Source organism: Chanos chanos, chromosome 6 (assembly GCF_902362185.1).
Source record: "Chanos chanos chromosome 6, fChaCha1.1, whole genome shotgun sequence".
Classification (NCBI taxonomy): Eukaryota; Metazoa; Chordata; class Actinopteri; order Gonorynchiformes; family Chanidae; genus Chanos; species Chanos chanos.
Window position 1 is genome coordinate 1175001 of NC_044500.1, and position 22500 is coordinate 1197500.

General features: G+C 43.2%; 2 protein-coding genes across 2 annotated transcripts in view; one reads left to right on the forward strand and one right to left on the reverse strand.

The window, feature by feature from the left end:
• Nucleotides 1–18651, forward strand: part of LOC115813646 (coagulation factor IX) — an 18928-nt gene extending 277 nt beyond the window's left edge. The window contains exons 2-9 of the mRNA XM_030776170.1: nucleotides 4263–4359; nucleotides 11678–11841; nucleotides 11977–12001; nucleotides 12108–12221; nucleotides 12636–12770; nucleotides 14309–14631; nucleotides 16045–16159; nucleotides 17685–18651. Of these exons, the coding sequence (XP_030632030.1) occupies nucleotides 4278–4359; nucleotides 11678–11841; nucleotides 11977–12001; nucleotides 12108–12221; nucleotides 12636–12770; nucleotides 14309–14631; nucleotides 16045–16159; nucleotides 17685–18250 (1524 nt within the window). The 5' untranslated portion in view covers nucleotides 4263–4277 and the 3' untranslated portion in view covers nucleotides 18251–18651. The remainder of the gene's footprint in view (nucleotides 1–4262; nucleotides 4360–11677; nucleotides 11842–11976; nucleotides 12002–12107; nucleotides 12222–12635; nucleotides 12771–14308; nucleotides 14632–16044; nucleotides 16160–17684) is intronic.
• A 103-nt stretch (nucleotides 18652–18754) lies between these two features.
• iws1 (interacts with SUPT6H, CTD assembly factor 1) overlaps nucleotides 18755–22500 on the reverse strand; it is a 15624-nt gene continuing 11878 nt past the window's right edge. Inside the window, exons 13-15 of the mRNA XM_030777455.1 lie at nucleotides 20448–20504; nucleotides 20094–20205; nucleotides 18755–19131 (exon numbers count right to left, since the gene is read on the reverse strand). Of these exons, the coding sequence (XP_030633315.1) occupies nucleotides 19006–19131; nucleotides 20094–20205; nucleotides 20448–20504 (295 nt within the window). The 3' untranslated portion in view covers nucleotides 18755–19005. The remainder of the gene's footprint in view (nucleotides 19132–20093; nucleotides 20206–20447; nucleotides 20505–22500) is intronic.

Here is a 22500-nt window from a genome sequence, read left to right on the forward strand (position 1 = left end):
TGGTGGTGCTGCATCACTGTTAAAACAATAGTGTTTTTCACCAAAGAAGCATCTTCATTTACAAGACATTTCCATACTAATATTCTCTGTCGTCATTTCTGTAAATATTACTACCCAGCACTGAGTGCCTCAGGATGAGAAGAAGTGTATAGATAAGATGTGTGTAGATGAGATGTGTGTGGATGTGATGTGTGTAGGTGAGATGTGTGTAGATGTGATGTGTGTAGATGTGATGTGTGTAGATGAGATGTGTGTAGGTGAGATGTGTGTAGATGTGAAGTGTGTAGATGTGATGTGTGTAGATGTGATGTGTGTAGATGAGATGTGTGTAGATGAAATGTGTGTAGATGTGAAGTGTGTAGATGAGATGTGTATAGATGTGAAGTGTGTAGATGAGATGTGTGTAGATGTGAAGTGTGTAGATGAGATGTGTGTAGATGAAATGTGTATAGATGTGATGTGTGTAGGTGAGATGTGTGTAGATGAGATGTGTGTAGATGTGATGTGTGTAGATGTGATGTGTGTAGATGAGATGTGTATAGATGTGAAGTGTGTAGATGAGATGTGTGTAGGTGAGATGTGTGTAGATGAGATGTGTGTAGATGAGATGTGTGTAGATGTGATGTGTGTAGATGAGATGTGTATAGATGTGAAGTGTGTAGATGAGATGTGTGTAGATGTGATGTGTGTAGATGAGATGTGTGTGGATGTGATGTGTGTAGATGTGATGTGTGTAGATGTGATGTGTGTAGATGAGATGTGTGTAGATGAGATGTGTATAGATGTGAAGTGTGTAGATGAGATGTGTATAGATGTGAAGTGTGTAGATGAGATGTGTATAGATGTGAAGTGTGTAGATGAGATGTGTGTAGATGTGATGTGTGTAGATGTGATGTGTGTAGGTGAGATGTGTGTAGGTGAGATGTGTGTAGATGAGATGTGTGTAGATGTGATGTGTGTAGATGTGATGTGTGTAGATGTGATGTGTGTAGATGTGATGTGATGTGTGTAGATGTGATGTGTGTAGAAGTGATGTGTGTGGATGTGATGTGTGTGGATGTGATGTGTGTAGATGTGATGTGTGTAGATGAGATGTGTGTGGATGTGATGTGTGTGGATGTGATGTGTGTAGATGAGATGTGTGTAGATGTGATGTGTGTAGATGTGATGTGTGTAGATGTGATGTGATGTGTGTAGATGTGATGTGTGTAGAAGTGATGTGTGTAGATGTGATGTGTGTGGATGTGATGTGTGTGGATGTGATGTGTGTAGATGAGATGTGTGTAGGTGAGATGTGTGTAGATGAGATGTGTGTAGATGAGATGTGTGTGGATGTGATGTGTGTGGATGTGATGTGTGTAGATGTGATGTGTGTAGGTGAGATGTGTGTAGCTGTGATGTGTGTAGATGAGATGTGTGTAGATGTGATGTGTGTAGGTGAGAGGTGTGTAGATGTGAAGATGTGTGTAGATGTGATGTGTGTAGATGAGATGTGTGTAGATGAGAGGTGTGTAGATGTGATGTGTGTAGATGAGATGTGTGTAGGTGAGATGTGTGTAGATGAGATGTGTGTAGATGTGATGTGTGTAGGTGAGATGTGTGTAGGTGAGATGTGTGTAGATGAGATATGTGTAGGTGAGATGTGTGTAGATGAGAGGTGCGTAGATGAGATGTGTGTAGGTGAGAGGTGTGTAAATGAGATGTGTGTAGGTGAGATGTGTGTAGATGAGATGTGTGTAGATGAGATGTGTGTGGATGTGATGTGTGTAGATGTGATGTGTGTAGATGAGATGTGTGTAGATGAGATGTGTGTAGATGTGATGTGTGTGGATGTGATGTGTGTAGATGTGATGTGTGTAGATGAGATGTGATGTGTGTAGATGAGATGTGTGTAGATGAGATGTGTGTGGATGTGATGTGTGTAGATGTGATGTGTGTAGATGTGATGTGTGTGGATGTGATGTGTGTGGATGTGATGTGTGTAGATGAGATGTGTGTAGGTGAGATGTGTGTAGATGTGATGTGTGTAGATGAGATGTGTGTAGATGTGATGTGTGTGGATGTGATGTGTGTAGATGTGATGTGTGTAGATGAGATGTGTGTAGATGTGATGTGTGTGGATGTGATGTGTGTGGATGTGATGTGTGTAGATGAGATGTGTGTAGGTGAGATGTGTGTAGATGTGATGTGTGTAGATGAGATGTGTGTAGATGTGATGTGTGTGGATGTGATGTGTGTAGATGTGATGTGTGTAGATGAGATGTGTGTAGATGAGATGTGTGTAGGTGAGATGTGTGTAGCTGTGATGTGTGTAGATGAGATGTGTGTAGATGTGATGTGTGTAGGTGAGAGGTGTGTAGATGTGATGTGTGTAGATGAGATGTGTGTAGATGAGAGGTGTGTAGATGAGATGTGTGTAGATGAGATGTGTGTAGGTGAGATGTGTGTAGATGAGATGTGTGTAGGTGAGATGTGTGTAGGTGAGATGTGTGTAGATGAGATATGTGTAGGTGATATGTGTGTAGATGAGAGGTGTGTAGATGTGATGTGTGTAGGTGAGATGTGTGTAGATGAGATGTGTGTAGATGAGATGTGTGTAGATGTGAAGTGTGTAGGTGAGATGTGTGTAGATGTGATGTGTGTAGATGTGATGTGTGTAGATGTGATGTGTGTAGATGAGGAATGTGTAGTTGTGAAGATGTGTGTAGATGAGATGTGTGTGGATGTGAAGTGTGTAGATGAGATGTGTGTAGGTGAGATGTGTGTAGATGTGAAGTGTGTAGATGTGAAGTGTGTAGATGAGATGTGTGTGGATGAGATGTGTGTAGATGTGATGCGTGTAGATGAGATGTGTGTAGATGTGATGTGTGTAGATGAGATGTGTGTAGGTGAGAGGTGTGTAGATGTGATGCGTGTAGATGAGATGTGTGTAGGTGAGATGTGTGTAGATGAGATGTGTGTAGGTGAGATGTGTGTAGATGTGATGTGTGTAGATGAGATGTGTGTAGGTGAGAGGTGTGTAGATGTGATGCGTGTAGATGAGATGTGTGTAGGTGAGATGTGTGTAGATGAGATGTGTGTAGATGAGATGTGATGTGTGTAGATGTGATGTGTGTAGATGAGATGTGTGTAGATGTGATGTGTGTAGATGTGATGCGTGTAGATGTGATGTGTGTAGATGTGATGTGTGTAGGTGAGATGTGTGTAAATGTGATGTGTGTAGATGAGATGTGTGTAGATGTGATGTGTGTGGATGTGATGTGTGTAGATGTGATGTGTGTAGATGAGATGTGTGTAGGTGAGATGTGTGTAGATGAGATATGTGTAGGTGATATGTGTGTAGATGAGAGGTGTGTAGATGTGATGTGTGTAGGTGAGAGGTGTGTAAATGAGATGTGTGTAGGTGAGATGTATGTAGATGAGATGTGTGTAGATGAGATGTGTGTAGATGTGAAGTGTGTAGGTGAGATGTGTGTAGATGAGATGTGTGTAGATGAGATGTGTGTAGATGTGATGTGTGTAGATGTGATGTGTGTAGATGAGGAATGTGTAGTTGTGAAGATGTGTGTAGATGTGATGTGTGTAGATGTGAAGATGTGTGTAGATGAGATGTGTGTGGATGTGAAGTGTGTAAATGAGATGTGTGTAGGTGAGATGTGTGTAGATGTGAAGTGTGTAGATGTGAAGTGTGTAGATGAGATGTGTGTGGATGAGATGTGTGTAGATGTGATGCGTGTAGATGAGATGTGTGTAGATGTGATGTGTGTAGGTGAGATGTGTGTAGGTGAGAGGTGTGTAGATGTGATGCGTGTAGATGAGATGTGTGTAGGTGAGATGTGTGTAGGTGAAATGTGTGTGGATGTGAAGTGTGTAGATGTTAAGTGTGTAGATGTGAAGTGTGTAGTTGTGAAGATGTGTGTAGATGAGAAATGAATAGTTGTGAAGATGTGTGTAGGTGAGAGTAGGTGTTTAGCTGTGGTTGTAGTGATGGACTGCCACAGTATGAGGTGAGTTTAGTCAGTGAGAATGACAGTGATGATGATAAAACAACACGTTTGTAGACGTGTCAGGGGTGTATTTGTTGTAGCACTGAAGAATGATAGATTTTTCTGAATGACAGCATCCTATATGTGGAGTTGTGTAGAACCAGGCTTCACTGTGTCTGATGTCACACTGGACTACTGGGCTTACTAATGCTGGTGTTCAGTTTGACTGTATGATGTTGAGAAGACTGATGTTGGTGTTGAGTGTCTCCTCCACAGAGCGGGGTTTCTCCTATGGGAGTCGTCATGTCACTTACCTGCCTGCTGCTCCTCTCTCTGCTCCTCCTGTATGTTGCTGCAGCATCGTCATCCACAGGTACTGACCTCCAACACTCTACTGCTCCGTGCATATTTCCCAAACTACTGGAATATTCCAAACTCCCCCATTTCCCCACTCCTCCCCCCTCCCCTCTGCGTTTGTGTTGGATGATCTCCATTAAAACCAGCTGGCTTCCAGTAGACTGGGCACACTGGTTGTTTTTGCTATCATTCTTCCAGTCCAAATTTAGAATGGTATCTATGAAAGACAGGAGATGAGAACAGGATGCCTTTTTTGTGAGGGATGACATAGTGCCCCGCATTTCTCATCCTGTTTCCACATATGCCTCTGGCCTCTTTTCCTGTTCTCTGTTTTGAGAACTTTATTTTAGGCAGACGCACTGGTCTCTGGGTCAGTTGGCCGTATCCCTCACAGTCTGAGTAGTGATGGTGCTTTAGTCAGTCTGAGTAGTGATGTTACTTTAGTCAGTCTGAGTAGTGATGGTGCTTTAGTCAGTCTGAGTACTGATGGTGCTTTAGTCAGTCTGAGTAGTGATGGTGCTTTAGTCAGTGTGAGTAGTGATGTTACTTTAGTCAGTCTGAGTAGTGATGGTGCTTTAGTCAGTCTGAGTAGTGATGGTGCTTTAGTCAGTCTGAGTAGTGATGTTACTTTAGTCAGTCTGAGTAGTGATGTTACTTTAGTCAGTCTGAGTAGTGATGGTGCTTTAGTCAGTGTGAGTAGTGATGGTGCTTTAGTCAGTCTGAGTAGTGATGTTACTTTAGTCAGTCTGAGTAGTGATGTTACTTTAGTGAGTCTGAGTAGTGATGGTGCTTTAGTCAGTCTGAGTAGTGATGCTGCTTTAGTCAGTCTGAGTAGTGATGGGACTTTAGTCAGTCTGAGTAGTGATGTTGCTTTAGTCAGTCTGAGTAGTGATGGTGCTTTAGTCAGTGTGAGTAGTGATGTTACTTTAGTCAGTCTGAGTAGTAATGGTGCTTTAGTCAGTCTGAGTAGTGATGGTACTTTAGTCAGTCTGAGTAGTGATGTTGCTTTAGTCAGTCTGAGTAGTGATGGTGCTTTAGTCAGTCTGAGTAGTGATGTTGCTTTAGTCAGTCTGAGTAGTGATGGTGCTTTAGTCAGTCTGAGTAGTGATGCTGCTTTAGTCAGTCTGAGTAGTGATGGTGCTATAGTCAGTCTGAGTAGTGATGTTGCTTTAGTCAGTCTGAGTAGTGATGGTGCTTTAGTCAGTCTGAGTAGTGATGGTGCTTTAGTCAGTCTGAGTAGTGATGCTGCTTTAGTCAGTCTGAGTAGTGATGTTACTTTAGTCAGTCTGAGTAGTGATGTTACTTTAGTCAGTCTGAGTAGTGATGTTGCTTTAGTCAGTCTGAGTAGTGATGGTGCTTTAGTCAGTCTGAGTAGTGATGTTACTTTAGTCAGTGTGAGTAGTGATGTTGCTTTAGTCAGTGTGAGTAGTGATGGTGCTTTAGTCAGTGTGAGTAGTGATGTTACTTTAGTCAGTCTGAGTAGTGATGGTGCTTTAGTCAGTCTGAGTAGTGATGGTGCTTTAGTCAGTCTGAGTAGTGATGTTACTTTAGTCAGTCTGAGTAGTGATGTTACTTTAGTGAGTCTGAGTAGTGATGCTGCTTTAGTCAGTCTGAGTAGTGATGGTGCTTTAGTCAGTCTGAGTAGTGATGGGACTTTAGTCAGTCTGAGTAGTGATGTTACTTTAGTCAGTCTGAGTACTGATGGTGCTTTAGTCAGTCTGAGTAGTGATGGTGCTTTAGTCAGTCTGAGTAGTGATGTTACTTTAGTCAGTGTGAGTAGCGATGGTGCTTTAGTCAGTCTGAGTAGTGATGTTACTTTAGTGAGTCTGAGTAGTGATGGTGCTTTAGTCAGTCTGAGTAGTGATGGGGCTTTAGTCAGTCTGAGTAGTGATGGTGCTTTAGTCAGTCTGAGTAGTGATGGTGCTTTAGTCAGTCTGAGTAGTGATGTTGCTTTAGTCAGTCTGAGTAGTGATGGTGCTTTAGTCAGTGTGAGTAGTGATGGGACTTTAGTCAGTCTGAGTAGTGATGTTACTTTAGTCAGTCTGAGTACTGATGGTGCTTTAGTCAGTCTGAGCAGTGATGGTGCTTTAGTCAGTGTGAGTAGTGATGGTGCTTTAGTCAGTGTGAGTAGTGATGGTGCTTTAGTCAGTGTGAGTAGTGATGGTGCTTTAGTCAGTCTGAGTAGTGATGGTGCTTTAGTCAGTGTGAGTAGTGATGGTGCTTTAGTCAGTCTGAGTAGTGATGGTGCTTTAGTCAGTCTGAGTAGTGATGGGACTTTAGTCAGTCTGAGTAGTGATGTTACTTTAGTCAGTCTGAGTAGTGATGGGGCTTTAGTCAGTGTGAGTAGTGATGTTACTTTAGTCAGTCTGAGTAGTGATGTTACTTTAGTCAGTGTGAGTAGTGATGGTGCTTTAGTCAGTCTGAGTAGTGATGGTGCTTTAGTCAGTCTGAGTATTGATGGTGCTTTAGTCAGTCTGAGTAGTGATGCTGCTTTAGTCAGTCTGAGTAGTGATGTTACTTTAGTCAGTCTGAGTAGTGATGGTGCTTTAGTCAGTCTGAGTAGTGATGTTACTTTAGTCAGTGTGAGTAGTGATGGTGCTTTAGTCAGTCTGAGTAGTGATGTTACCTTAGTCAGTCTGAGTAGTGATGGTGCTTTAGTCAGTCTGAGTAGTGATGCTGCTTTAGTCAGTCTGAGTAGTGATGGTGCTTTAGTCAGTCTGAGTAGTGATGTTACTTTAGTCAGTCTGAGTAGTGATGTTACTTTAGTCAGTCTGAGTAGTGATGCTGCTTTAGTCAGTCTGAGTAGTGATGGTGCTTTAGTTAGTCTGAGTAGTGATGGTGCTTTAGTCAGTCTGAGTAGTGATGTTACTTTAGTCAGTCTGAGTAGTGATGTTACTTTAGTCAGTCTGAGTAGTGATGGTGCTTTAGTCAGTCTGAGTAGTGATGTTACTTTAGTGAGTCTGAGTAGTGATGGTGCTTTAGTCAGTCTGAGTAGTGATGGGGCTTTAGTCAGTCTGAGTAGTGATGTTACTTTAGTCAGTCTGAGTAGTGATGGTGCTTTAGTCAGTCTGAGTAGTGATGTTGCTTTAGTCAGTCTGAGTAGTGATGTTACTTTAGTCAGTCTGAGTAGTGATGGTGCTTTAGTCAGTCTGAGTAGTGATGGTGCTTTAGTCAGTGTGAGTAGTGATGGTGCTTTAGTCAGTGTGAGTAGTGATGATGCTTTAGTCAGTGTGAGTAGTGATGGTGCTTTAGTCAGTGTGAGTAGTGATGATGCTTTAGTCAGTGTGAGTAGTGATGGTGCTTTAGTCAGTCTGAGTACTGATGGTGCTTTAGTCAGTGTGAGTAGTGATGGTGCTTTAGTCAGTCTGAGTACTGATGGTGCTTTAGTCAGTGTGAGTAGTGATGGTGCTTTAGTCAGTGTGAGTAGTGATGGTGCTTTAGTCAGTCTGAGTACTGATGATGCTTTAGTCAGTGTGAGTAGTGATGGTGCTTTAGTCAGTGTGAGTACTGATGGTGCTTTAGTCAGTGTGAGTAGTGATGGTGCTTTAGTCAGTCTGAGTAGTGATGTTACTTTAGTCAGTCTGAGTCGTGATGGTGCTTTAGTCAGTGTGAGTAGTGATGGTGCTTTAGTCAGTGTGAGTAGTGATGGTGCTTTAGTCAGTCTGAGTAGTGATGTTGCTTTAGTCAGTCTGAGTAGTGATGGTGCTTTAGTCAGTCTGAGTAGTGATGTTACTTTAGTCAGTCTGAGTAGTGATGGGGCTTTAGTCAGTCTGAGTAGTGATGCTGCTTTAGTCAGTCTGAGTAGTGATGGTGCTTTAGTCAGTCTGAGTAGTGATGTTACTTTAGTCAGTCTGAGTAGTGATGGTGCTTTAGTCAGTCTGAGTAGTGATGTTACTTTAGTCAGTCTGAGTAGTCATGGTGCTTTAGTCAGTCTGAGTAGTGATGTTACTTTAGTCAGTCTGAGTAGTGATGGGGCTTTAGTCAGTCTGAGTAGTGATGTTACTTTAGTCAGTGTGAGTAGTGATGGTGCTTTAGTCAGTGTGAGTAGTGATGGGACTTTAGTCAGTCTGAGTAGTGATGTTACTTTAGTCAGTCTGAGCAGTGATGGTGCTTTAGTCAGTGTGAGTAGTGATGGTGCTTTAGTCAGTGTGAGTAGTGATGGTGCTTTAGTCAGTCTGAGTAGTGATGGGGCTTTAGTCAGTCTGAGTAGTGATGGTGCTTTAGTCAGTGTGAGTAGTGATGCTGCTTTAGTCAGTCTGAGTAGTGATGGTGCTTTAGTCAGTCTGAGTAGTGATGGGACTTTAGTCAGTCTGAGTAGTGATGTTACTTTAGTCAGTCTGAGTAGTGATGGGGCTTTAGTCAGTGTGAGTAGTGATGTTACTTTAGTCAGTCTGAGTAGTGATGTTACTTTAGTCAGTGTGAGTAGTGATGGTGCTTTAGTCAGTCTGAGTAGTGATGGTGCTTTAGTCAGTCTGAGTAGTGATGTTACTTTAGTCAGTCTGAGTAGTGATGGTGCTTTAGTCAGTCTGAGTAGTGATGTTACTTTAGTCAGTCTGAGTAGTGATGGTGCTTTAGTCAGTCTGAGTAGTGATGTTACTTTAGTCAGTGTGAGTAGTGATGGTGCTTTAGTCAGTCTGAGTAGTGATGTTACCTTAGTCAGTCTGAGTAGTGATGGTGCTTTAGTCAGTCTGAGTAGTGATGCTGCTTTAGTCAGTCTGAGTAGTGATGGTGCTTTAGTCAGTCTGAGTAGTGATGTTACTTTAGTCAGTCTGAGTAGTGATGCTGCTTTAGTCAGTCTGAGTAGTGATGTTACTTTAGTCAGTCTGAGTAGTGATGTTGCTTTAGTCAGTCTGAGTAGTGATGCTGCTTTAGTCAGTCTGAGTAGTGATGTTGCTTTAGTCAGTCTGAGTAGTGATGTTCCTTTAGTCAGTCTGAGTAGTGATGGTGCTTTAGTCAGTCTGAGTAGTGATGGGACTTTAGTCAGTCTGAGTAGTGATGGTGCTTTAGTTAGTCTGAGTAGTGATGGTGCTTTAGTCAGTCTGAGTAGTGATGTTGCTTTAGTCAGTCTGAGTAGTGATGGGACTTTAGTCAGTCTGAGTAGTGATGGTGCTTTAGTCAGTCTGAGTAGTGATGTTACTTTAGTCAGTCTGAGTAGTGATGGTGCTTTAGTCAGTGTGAGTAGTGATGGGACTTTAGTCAGTCTGAGTAGTGATGTTACTTTAGTCAGTCTGAGTAGTGATGGGGCTTTAGTCAGTGTGAGTACTGATGGTGCTTTAGTCAGTGTGAGTAGTGATGCTGTTTTAGTCAGTCTGAGTAGTGATGGTGCTTTAGTCAGTCTGAGTAGTGATGCTGCTTTAGTCAGTCTGAGTAGTGATGGGACTTTAGTCAGTCTGAGTAGTGATGGGACTTTAGTCAGTGTGAGTAGTGATGTTACTTTAGTCAGTGTGAGTAGTGATGTTACTTTAGTCAGTCTGAGTAGTAATGGTGCTTTAGTCAGTCTGAGTAGTGATGGTACTTTAGTCAGTCTGAGTAGTGATGTTACTTTAGTCAGTCTGAGTAGTGATGGTGCTTTAGTCAGTCTGAGTAGTAATGGTGCTTTAGTCAGTCTGAGTAGTAATGGTGCTTTAGTCAGTCTGAGTAGTGATGGTACTTTAGTCAGTCTGAGTAGTGATGTTACTTTAGTCAGTCTGAGTAGTGATGGTGCTTTAGTCAGTCTGAGTAGTAATGGTGCTTTAGTCAGTGTGAGTAGTGATGGTGCTTTAGTCAGTCTGAGTAGTGATGGTGCTTTAGTCAGTCTGAGTACTGATGGTGCTTTAGTCAGTCTGAGTAGTGATGCTGCTTTAGTCAGTCTGAGTAGTGATGGTGCTTTAGTCAGTCTGAGTAGTGATGGTGCTTTAGTCAGTCTGAGTAGTGATGGGACTTTAGTCAGTCTGAGTAGTGATGGGACTTTAGTCAGTGTGAGTAGTGATGTTACTTTAGTCAGTCTGAGTAGTGATGCTGCTTTAGTCAGTCTGAGTCGTGATGTTACTTTAGTCAGTCTGAGTAGTGATGTTGCTTTAGTCAGTCTGAGTAGTGATGTTACTTTAGTCAGTCTGAGTAGTGATGGTGCTTTAGTCAGTCTGAGTAGTGATGTTGCTTTAGTCAGTCTGAGTAGTGATGTTACTTTAGTCAGTCTGAGTAGTGATGGTGCTTTAGTCAGTCTGAGTAGTGATGGGACTTTAGTCAGTCTGAGTAGTGATGGTGCTTTAGTTAGTCTGAGTAGTGATGGTGCTTTAGTCAGTCTGAGTAGTGATGTTGCTTTAGTCAGTCTGAGTAGTGATGGGACTTTAGTCAGTCTGAGTAGTGATGGGACTTTAGTCAGTCTGAGTAGTGATGGTGCTTTAGTTAGTCTGAGTAGTGATGGTGCTTTAGTCAGTCTGAGTAGTGATGCTGCTTTAGTCAGTCTGAGTAGTGATGGGACTTTAGTCAGTCTGAGTAGTGATGGGACTTTAGTCAGTGTGAGTAGTGATGTTACTTTAGTCAGTGTGAGTAGTGATGTTACTTTAGTCAGTCTGAGTAGTGATGCTGCTTTAGTCAGTCTGAGTACTGATGGTGCTTTAGTCAGTCTGAGTAGTGATGTTACTTTAGTCAGTCTGAGTAGTGATGGTGCTTTAGTCAGTGTGAGTAGTGATGTTACTTTAGTCAGTCTGAGTAGTGATGGTGCTTTAGTCAGTGTGAGTAGTGATGTTACTTTAGTCAGTCTGAGTAGTGATGTTACTTTAGTCAGTCTGAGTAGTGATGTTACTTTAGTCAGTCTGAGTAGTGATGTTACTTTAGTCAGTCTGAGTAGTGATGGTGCTTTAGTCAGTGTGAGTAGTGATGGTGCTTTAGTCAGTCTGAGTAGTGATGTTACTTTAGTCAGTCTGAGTAGTGATGTTACTTTAGTCAGTGTGAGTACTGATGGTGCTTTAGTCAGTGTGAGTAGTGATGGTGCTTTAGTCAGTCTGAGTAGTGATGGTGCTTTAGTCAGTCTGAGTAGTGATGGTGCTTTAGTCAGTGTGAGCAGTGATGGTGCTTTAGTCAGTGTGAGTAGTGATGTTACTTTAGTCAGTGTGAGTAGTGATGGTGCTTTAGTCAGTCTGAGTAGTGATGGTGCTTTAGTCAGTTAAGATCAATGTTTTGTGGTGTTCACGGTAATTGTGTGTCAGTAATTATGTTATGTATTGGTAATTGTGTTGTCAGTAATTATACTGTGTTGTCAGTGATTGTGGTGTCTCAGTACTGACGTTGGTTGTCAGAGATAGTCTTGTGAGTGATTGTCTTGTTGTTGTCAGTAATATTGTTCTGCTGTTCAGTGTTTCTGGAGCACAAACATGCTGTCAGACTGTTGAGGATGAGGAAACCAAGGGCCAACTACTTCCTGGAGGAGATGAAACCAGGGAATCTGGAGAGGGAGTGTTACGAGGAGACCTGCTCCCAAGAGGAGGCAGCCGAAATTTTCCAGAGCAAAGAGAAAACGGTACAGCTGTGTGTTACAGCGCCCCCTAGCAGGTTTAGAGTGCCTCAGCATTTTACAGCTGTCCTTGTGTCTACTGTCAGGTGGCTGCCACACTCAGTCTTTACACACATCCTGTCTTTCTCTCTCTGTTTCCAGATGGAGTTTTGGTATAGATACAAAAGTGAGTTTTTAATTGTGATAAAATTTAGGATTATTAAAACAGTTGGAAAAAAACCCAGGTGGTTTTCTAAGGAAGTTGACTAGCTTACCTTTTGTGTTTGGATCAGATCTGAACCACTGTCGTTATAACCCCTGTCTAAACAACGGGATCTGCACCATGGACCGCCATGAATACATCTGTCTGTGCCCCCCTCAGTACGGCGGAAAACACTGTGAAACAGGTTCTCTCCTCTCCTCTCCTCTCCTCTCCTCTCCTCTCCTCTCCTCTCCTCTCCTCTCCTCTCCTCTCCTCTCCTCTCCCCTCCCCTCCCTTCTCCTCTCCTCTCCTCTCCTTCTCCTTCTCTCTGAATGTGTAGCGTGTCCAGACTCCTGTTCTGCTGACTGTAGCTGATTTATGTTTTGTGTGAAAGATGTCCAAATGAGAACAAGCTCTCCAGTCAGAATCAAGTATTTGTAGAAAGTTCTGGAACCACTGACAGTGTTTATGAACTGTGTTGTAGTCTGGCCTGTTCTGGAACCACTTACTAGTACGAGTTCTACTAAATGAAAACTGTGTGTCTGTGTACGCATGTGTATGTATGTGCATGTGAATATACGTGCATGTGTGTGTATGTGTGTGTGTGTGTGTCTGACAGAGGTGTTTGAGTGTGAATATAGAAACGGAGGTTGTCATCAGTACTGTAGACAGACTGTTCAAGGTGCTGCAGTGGAGTGTAGCTGTGCCAATGGATACCAGCTGGAGCCTGACGGCAAGAGCTGCCACGAAACAGGTAAAATTAAACAGGTGTTCATTAAAGAGGTGTTCATTAAACAGGTGTTCATTAAACAGGTATTCATTAAACAGGTCAAATTAAACAGGTAAAATTAGACAGGTAAAATTAAACAGGTAAAATTAGACAGGTAAAATTAAACAGGTAAAATTAAACAGGTAAAATTAGACAGGTAAAATTAAACAGGTATTTGTTAAACAGGTGTTAATTACACAGGTGTTCATTAAACAGATATTCATTAAACAGGTGTTAATTACCAGGTGTTCATTAAACAGGTGTTCATTAGACAGGTGTTCATTAGACAGGTGTTCATTAAACAGGTGTTAATTAAACAGGTATTCATTAAACAGGTGTTAATTACACAGGTGTTCATTAGACAGGTGTTCATTAGACAGGTGTTCATTAGACAGGTGTTCATTAAACAGGTGTTCATTAAACAGGTGTCAGTTACACAGATGTTCATTAGACATTTCTTAATTAAGGAGGTATTATTTAAAGACGTTTGAATTAAGCGGGCTGCGATAGACTGGCGACCTGTCCAGGGTGTTTCACTGTCTTTCACCCAATGAATGCTGGGATAGGCTCCAGCACCCCCCACGACCCTAATTAGGACAAGCGGCTTTGTAAATGAGTGAGTGAATGAGTGAATAATTAAGCGGGTGGTTCTTAATCTATTAATGAAACTTCACACACAGGTATGACTCCATGTCCGAGCCACAGGCAGACTGTGTGTGTGTGTGTGTGTGTGTGTGCGCTGGGTGGGCAAGCCTGCCCTCCCCCACACCTGGGCTGGAACCAGTATCAGTACCTTAGATAGAATCTTATTCAATACTCACATTCACATTCATATTCAATACTCACATTCACATTCAATACTCATATTCACATTCACATTCATATTCACATTCAATACTCACATTCACATTCATATTCAATACTCATATTCACATTCACATTCAATACTCACATTCACATTCAATACTCATATTCACATTCATATTCCTATTCAATACTCACATTCACATTCATATTCAATGCTCATATTCACATTCATATTCAATACTCATTCACATTCACATTCACATTCACATTCAATACTCACATTCACATTCATATTCAATACTCACATTCACATTCAATACTCATATTCACATTCACATTCATATTCCTATTCAATACTCACATTCACATTCATATTCAATACTCATATTCACATTCATATTCAATACTCATATTCACATTCACATTCAATACTCACATTCATATTCGATACTCATATTCGATACTCACATTCGAATTCATATTCAACATTCACATTCCTGTTCATATGCTATATTTGTATTCAATATTCACATTCCTGTTCATATGCTATATTTGTATTCAATATTAATATTTAATATTGTGTGTGTGGGGTGTGTGAATTTAATTAGTGTTTTGTCTTCTTACTTGTTCTGATAGGGGTATTTCTGGATGAGTGTGCACGGTTGGCATGGTGATAATTTTGTTTTTGTTGTTGTTAATGTTGTTGTTCTTGTCAGTGCGCTATCCCTGTGGGAAACAGTGGAGCCAGAATTCCATGGTTCGCTCTTTTCAGGGTGACGATTTTCTGCTCAATGACACAGACCCCAATCTCTCTCACATCCTCAATGACTCTTATCCTCACACACTAAACTACACACACAACTACACACACACACAGCCACTAAACTACACACACAACTACACCGACCCAGAGAGAGACAAGCAGGAAAACTCCACCTTCATATGGAGAAACTGGGCAAATGGCTCCTACTCAGAACCGGAGATGAATCACCGCATCGTAGGCGGTCAGCTACAGCCTCAGGGTGGAAGTCCATGGCAGGTGGGCGTGGCTTATACACTCGCTACACACACTCCCTTACCCTTACACACTCTCTACACACACACTACCTTACCCTTAGACACTCTCTACACACACTACCTTACCCTTACACACTCTCTACACACACACTACCCTACCCTTACACACTCTCTACACACACACTACCCTACCCTTACACACTCTCTACACACACTACCCTACCCTTACACACTCTATACACACACACTACCTTACCCTTACACACTCTCTACACACACACACTACCTTACCCTTACACACTCTCTACACACACACTACCTTACCCTTACACACTCTATACACACACACTACCTTACCCTTACACACACTCTACCTTACCCTTACACACTCTCTACACACACACTACCCTACCCTTACACACTCTCTACACACACACTACCTTACCCTTACACACTCTCTACACACACACTACCTTACCCTTACACACACTCTACACACACACTACCTTACCCTTACACACTCTATACACACACACTACCTTACCCTTACACACACTCTACACACACACTACCTTACCCTTACACACTCTCTACACACACACTACCCTACCCTTACACACTCTCTACACACACACTACCTTACCCTTACACACTCTCTACACACACACTACCTTACCCTTACACACTCTCTACACACACTACCCTACCCTTACACACTCTCTACACACACACTACCCTACCCTTACACACTCTCTACACACACACTACCTTACCCTTACACACTCTCTACACACATACTACCTTACCCTTACACACTCTCTACACACACTACCCTACCCTTACACACTCTCTACACACACTACCCTACCCTTACACACTCTCTACACACACACTACCCTACCCTTACACACTCTCTACACACACACTACCTTACCCTTACACACTCTATACACACACACTACCTTACCCTTACACACACTCTACACACACACTACCTTACCCTTACACACTCTCTATACACACACACTACCTTACCCTTACACACTCTCTACACACACACTAGCTTACCCTTACACACTCTCTACACACACACTACCCTACCCTTACACACTCTATACACACTACCTTACCCTTACACACTCTATACACACACACTACCCTACCCTTACACACACTCTACACACACTACCTTACCCTTACACACTCTCTACACACACACTACCTTACCCTTACACACTCTCTATACACACACACTACCTTACCCTTACACACTCTCTACACACTACCTTACCCTTACACACTCTCTACACACACACTACCTTACCCTTACACACTCTCTACACAACTGTTGTGGAGGGAGGATGAGTATGGGATCTGTGTCTAATTTGGTTGTGTGTATGTGTGTGTGTGTGTGTGTGTGTGTGTGTGACGGCAGGTCTTGCTGCGGAGAAAGGATGAGTATGGATTCTGTGGGGGGAGTCTAATCACTGACCGCTGGGTAATCACAGCTGCCCACTGTCTGCAGGAAATGCCTGATCACGTGACAGTCGGTCAGTCTGCCCACCCTGACCTGTGGCTGATAGTATAGTGTTACCCACACTTACAAACACACACTTACAAACACACACGGTTCTGTCTGTAGTGTTACCCACATTTACAAACACACACTTACAAACACACACAGCTCTGTCTGTAGTGTTACCCACACTTACAAACACACACGGTTCTGTCTGTAGTGTTACCCACACTTACAAACACACACGGTTCTGTCTGTAGTGTTACCCACACTTACAAACACACACTTACAAACACACACGACTCTGTCCGTAGTGTTACCCACACTTACAAACACACACTTACAAACACACACAGCTCTGTCTGTAGTGTTACCCACACTTACAAACACACACGGTTCTGTCTGTAGTGTTACCCATATTTACAAACACACACTTACAAACACACACAGCTCTGTCTGTAGTGTTACCCATATTTACAAACACACACTTACAAACACACACAGCTCTGTCTGTAGTGTTACCCACACTTACAAACACACACTTACAAACACACACAGCTCTGTCTGTAGTGTTACCCACATTTACAAACACACACAGCTCTGTCTGTAGTGTTACCCACACTTACAAACACACACAGCTCTGTCTGTCGTGTTACCCACATTTACAAACACACACTTACAAACACACACGACTCTGTCTGTAGTGTTACCCACACTTACAAACACACACGACTCTGTCTGTAGTGTTACCCACATTTACAAACACACACGGCATGTGTAGTGTTAACCACATTTACAAACACACACGGCTCTGTCTGTAGTGTTACCCACATTTACAAAAACACAGGGTTCTTTGTGTATAGTGTTAACCACATTTATAAACACACACAGTTCTGTGTGTCCATGATCAGGACGATCGGACATCGTGTTAATGACTCTGTGTTAATATTCTCATGAGCACTGTCTCTGTTGCGTAAAGGGATATATATTCAGAAATTATAATCTGTTTATGACAGTGAGAATGTATTCAGAGTGACTATATAATCTGCTCACATTTCAGTCAATCATAATTCATTAATAATCAGACATTTTATTCTAGCATTATCATTATGTTTTATTCAAGGAATGTGATTTGTGCTTTCACATCTGCCGTTAAAATTGCTCAGGGATTACACCCCGTTAAAAGCAGCATGCTGCTACACACAGAGATTCTGTCTGGATTAAAGCGTCCATACTCGTATTTGAGATTCTGTTAACAGTGCGTTATGTCTGACATTGTGTTCACCGTATATATTCGAGACTGCTAACAGTCTGTAATATTTTAGACCCTGTGATGTTATATTTGAGATTGTGTTCACGGTATATATTCGAGACTGCTAACAGTCTGTAATGTTTTAGATCCTGTGATGTTATATTTGAGATTCTGTTAACAGTGCGTTATGTCTGACATTGTGTTCACGGTATATATTCGAGACTGCTAACAGTCTGTGATGTTTTAGACCCTGTGATGTTATATTTGAGATTCTGTTAACGGTACCTCTGCCCTGCTCCACACACAGGGGACTACGATAAGATGCGTGAAGATCCACATGAGCAGAGGATTGGGGTGGAGAAGGTGGTGACTCACCCCCATTTCCATGACTACACCTTCGACAGCGACATCGCACTCCTGTACCTGGCAGAACCGGTGGAACTGGGTCCCTACGCCACGCCCATCTGCCTGCCCAACACGCAGTTGGCCAAGCAGCTGCTGAGGGAGGGCACGCACGGGCTGGTGACGGGGTGGGGGGCCACGCATTACCTGCGCAGGTCCTCGCGCTTCCTGCGCAAGGTGGTCCTGCCCGTGGTCGACCAGCAGAAGTGCATGGCGTCCACGGAGCAGGTCATCACGGACAACATGTTCTGCGCCGGGTACCTGCAGGCCCCGCGGGACGCCTGCCGGGGGGACAGCGGCGGGCCGTTCGCGGTGAACTACCGCGGCACCTGGTTCCTGACCGGAGTGGTGAGCTGGGGGGAACGCTGCGCTGCGGTGGGAAAGTACGGAGTCTACACCCGACTGGGAAACTACTTACACTGGATCAGAGACGAGATTCACAAACAGGCCCGGAACAACAACCAGACCTGAGAAGACCCGGTGTGAGCGTAACCCGGATCAACCGTGAAATACTCTGGACGGTTTGTGTCGTCGCATTTAACCTTGTCTGAATGGAAAAAAAAAAAAAATGTTCTTACATTTATTAACATGGGTGCTCCACTCCAAACGTGGAACGTATGATTAAACGTATTAATGTAGGATCGACTTATTAAAATGGCCTCTGGTATAATGGGTTGTTCCATCAGCCCAAAGCTCCCTATTCTCACCCACACCTTCTCTAGGACACAGTCAGGAAACGATCCAGTCCAGTTTCATGTTGTATGACTGCTTTCTGTCCAGACACATGAGAGCTTTGCAGTACCTGTGTATGACCTGATGTCTCTGGTTACTGTGGGCCTTATTTAATAAAACCAGACTGAGTCATTAAACCAGCTTCTGTCTGACTGCTCTCATATCATGACTGCCAGTTCCTCCCTCCCTCCCCATTTTTGACTGACACAGTGCAGAGCCAATGAAGGACAGAAATCCTTTATTATCAAAGTAACATCTGAACCAGTACAACAGCAATGGCCACACAATCAAACTTGACTTCCTCTACAGCAGTTTGTGTGAAACATCGACATTAACGTCTCAAAAACGATGGCTCACGCACGTTATCTTACACTCCGGCCGCACTGGGCTTCACACACACGGGCAGGGGCACTTAAAAAACAAAAGCAAAAAGGAAAAAAACAGAATGGGGGGGGGGGTGTAAAGTGAATAAAGGGGAAACTGAAGGTTTAAAATCAGAGGGGCATCCGGTTCCCCTCCACACTGATCTTTACAGCATGGCCGGTTTTCGTCTGTCGCCGGATGTCTGCAAACCGCCTCATCTGTTTGTCCACACGCGACAGGCCCTTCTTCACCGGACCCTTCGGAGGAGGAAGACAGGCAAGCGAGAGAACAGAGAGTGAGACAAAAGTCTGTTAGTACAACAACAACAACAATAATGATAACAATAAACAGCAGCAAACACTAGTACTCACATTAAAAGCACACGGCCTATGACCTTGAATATGAAAATGTGAAACTGATTTTGTGAGTCAAGCACAAGCATAAACGTTGTTTGTGATGTCATTTTAAAGGGACAGAACAGAGCGCTCACTGTTACACACCGGCGTGTCAGCTCACATCACCCTGAACACTGTCATCAGCAGATCGGGGGGGGGGGGTTCCAGAAAGCGGAAAATCCTGAGTGAGTTAACTCAGAACAAGTAGGAAACCTCCTGATGGAAAAGCCCTACGGCTTTGCTTTGCTATTAGGAGGTTTACTGCTTGTTCTGAGTTTACTCACTCACTAAAGTTTTCCCTAAACTGGCTTTCTGGAACACCTCCCCAGGTGAACAGGCTCACTGTGACAGGACCTCTCTCCCTGTGCGTTTCACAGTGCGAGTGTTAGTGAGAGAGAGGCAATGCCAGACAATGCCGGGTTTCTTTAGCCGCACTGCACACTGTGCATTTAACTCCATGCATGTGGCACTTACTGCCCCCCAGTGACAGCACAGGGGAATTACAGGGGCATGCGATTGCCCTCCACGCTAATTTTCACCGCTCCCTGCAGGCGGCGCTGTTTCCTCTGCTCTGCAAAGCGCCGCTTATGTTTCTCCAGTCGACTGATGCCCTTCCTAAAGCCCCTCTACAGAAACCCAGTGAAACCAGTAAAGAAAAACCAGTAACACTCATCTCCTGAGATCACAGCCTGGGAGTTTCATCCACAACACAAAAAAAACCCATCAGAAAAATCCTTCCCAGAGCACAGTCCAGACCCATCAGAACCCACTCTCTCTGTTCAGTCATTCTCTGCCTGTTTCTCCTCTCCAGAGCACAAACTCACCCGGTTTGTGTCCATGTCCACATTCCATTTGGGCCGAACCACATAGTCCTTATTGGACGGCATGGGCACCCTGGCCCGGGCACAGAACCCTGGGTCACCTGGCCGCAGAGCCCTGAGAGAGAGGGAGAGACAGACAGAGTGAGTGAGAGAGGGGGAGAGAGAGAGAGAGAGAGAGAGAGTGAGAGAGAGTGAGAGTGAGAGAGAGAGAGTGAGAGTGTGAGAGAGAGTGAGAGAGAGAGAGAGAGTGTGAGAGAGAGAGAGAGAGAAAGAGAGAGAGAGAATCAGAGAGTCATAAAGTGATGCAGGCTGTGTGTAAGTTTAAGTTTATCTTCCTCTGAGAGGACCGTTACTCACTTCTCTTCTCCTGTCAGGACCTTCTCCAGGTCCCTGCGTGGAGTCTGTCCTCCTGAACTGTGAGGAGAAAAACACACACAGGTCAACATCACTCACAGTTTTACCTCCACACACACACACACATTCCACAAATAGGGCAGATCCAGTCCACAGCCTAGTCAGAGCGATCCACACCAGATCCATACCAGTGCTGAACTTGCACAGGCGCAAACACACACACACACACACCCACACATACACACACCCACACATATACACATACACAAACGCAGAGTTATGCGATTACGATGAAACACATGAGAGAGTACATGGTTCAAAAGTGAAACATTAATGGGTATGAAAAGGACTGAACACAGTGTAGGTGTGACAAAACTATCATTTAAATGTGATCAGAGCTGAACTTAGTATGAATATTAAACCTCATCAATGACAAAGAATCAAACCCTGTGAAATCTGAATGACAGAACCACACCGAGACCCACAACCTCAATACTGACGACACAAAGCACACCGAGACCCACAACCTCAATACTGACCACACAAAGCACACCGAAAGACCCACAACCTCAATACTGACCACACAAAGCACACCGAAAGACCCACAACCTCAATACTGACCACACAAAGCACACCGAAAGACCCACAACCTCAATACTGACCACACAAAGCATACCGAAAGACCCACAACCTCAATACTGACGAGACAAACAACACCGAAAGACCCACAACCTCAATACTGACGACACGAAGACAGACATCCATCAGCATTGAACCTCATTATACATTTAAAAAAAAAAAAAAAACCTCATTATACAACAGTTAGTTCCAGTCCAGTAATTTGATTGGACAAGAGCATTCCAGAGAGTGCTGATATAGAGTATAACAGCACTGGGATGTTTTGCTATTATGTATCACTTCACTTTACAGATGTTCTGATGCAATCCCTCATTACACCAATGCAAGTTTAATTAGCATTCACCAGCAACGCAAATGTGGATACGTTTCCACGTATAATAAAAAAGAACCCAGCTAGCATGCAGTTGGATATGCTAAACACTGGCTGTGTCCGAAATGGCATACTAGCGTACTGCATACTGCATACTAGCCTAGCATACACTGTGTACTGCACACTACTCCACACGCTAGTGCACAGTATGGGACGCAATTATGAGAACTTTCGTGTAGTGTACTACACGTTTGCTATCGGTTGGGCTGTCTGTTCTGTTAAAATCGAAAGACATACAACTACCACAAATATGTATCAAAAGTAGCCCTATAAGAAAGCGTGTGAAGATTTATTACACCAAAATATGCAACTGATACATTTATATTCGGAACTGCAGCTGCAGTTGAAGCTGCTTCTGTCACTGTCCGCCATGTTTTTTCAATTTTTTGACAGTTGAAAATCACCGCGTTGCTTCATGGGATGCAGTACCCAACGAAGTGAGCTCCGGTTGTATACTGCAAATTTTCGCCAGAGTAGTACATCATCCGGGTAACTGTCGTGTACTGCAAAATTTTTATTTTTCATGTACTGCATACTACTTACTACTTTTATGTCAAGATCAGTATGCGAGTAGTATGTAGTATGCCATTTCAGACACAGCCAATAGCTAACTAGCAAGCCTACTGTATATCTAGCCAATTCATGCATGCTAAAAAGTAGCCTGATAGCCTGTAGTGTGCTATGATTAAAAGTGGCTTGCTTGCCTTGCTCATAGCTAGCCTTCATGGGTATGATAAAAAGTAGCTGGCAAACCTGCTGTCAGGTATGAAAGAAAGTAACTAGCTAGCCTTTTCGTGTATGATAAAAAGCAGGTAACTAGCTAACTAGGCTGCAGTCAAGTTGCTTGACAACACATGTAAATGTAATCCTGAAGGAGGTATTTATGTCGGCAGAGCTGAATAAACAACAAAAAAACCCCCCATAATTTGTTGTCCCAAATTATTGTTACTTGATAAACAGCCTTGTTTGTAGAGCTGTTGAATAAAAGCAATATCACACTCGAGGTCGTGTTGTTATACTGTATATCAGTGTGGCTGTGATTATCTT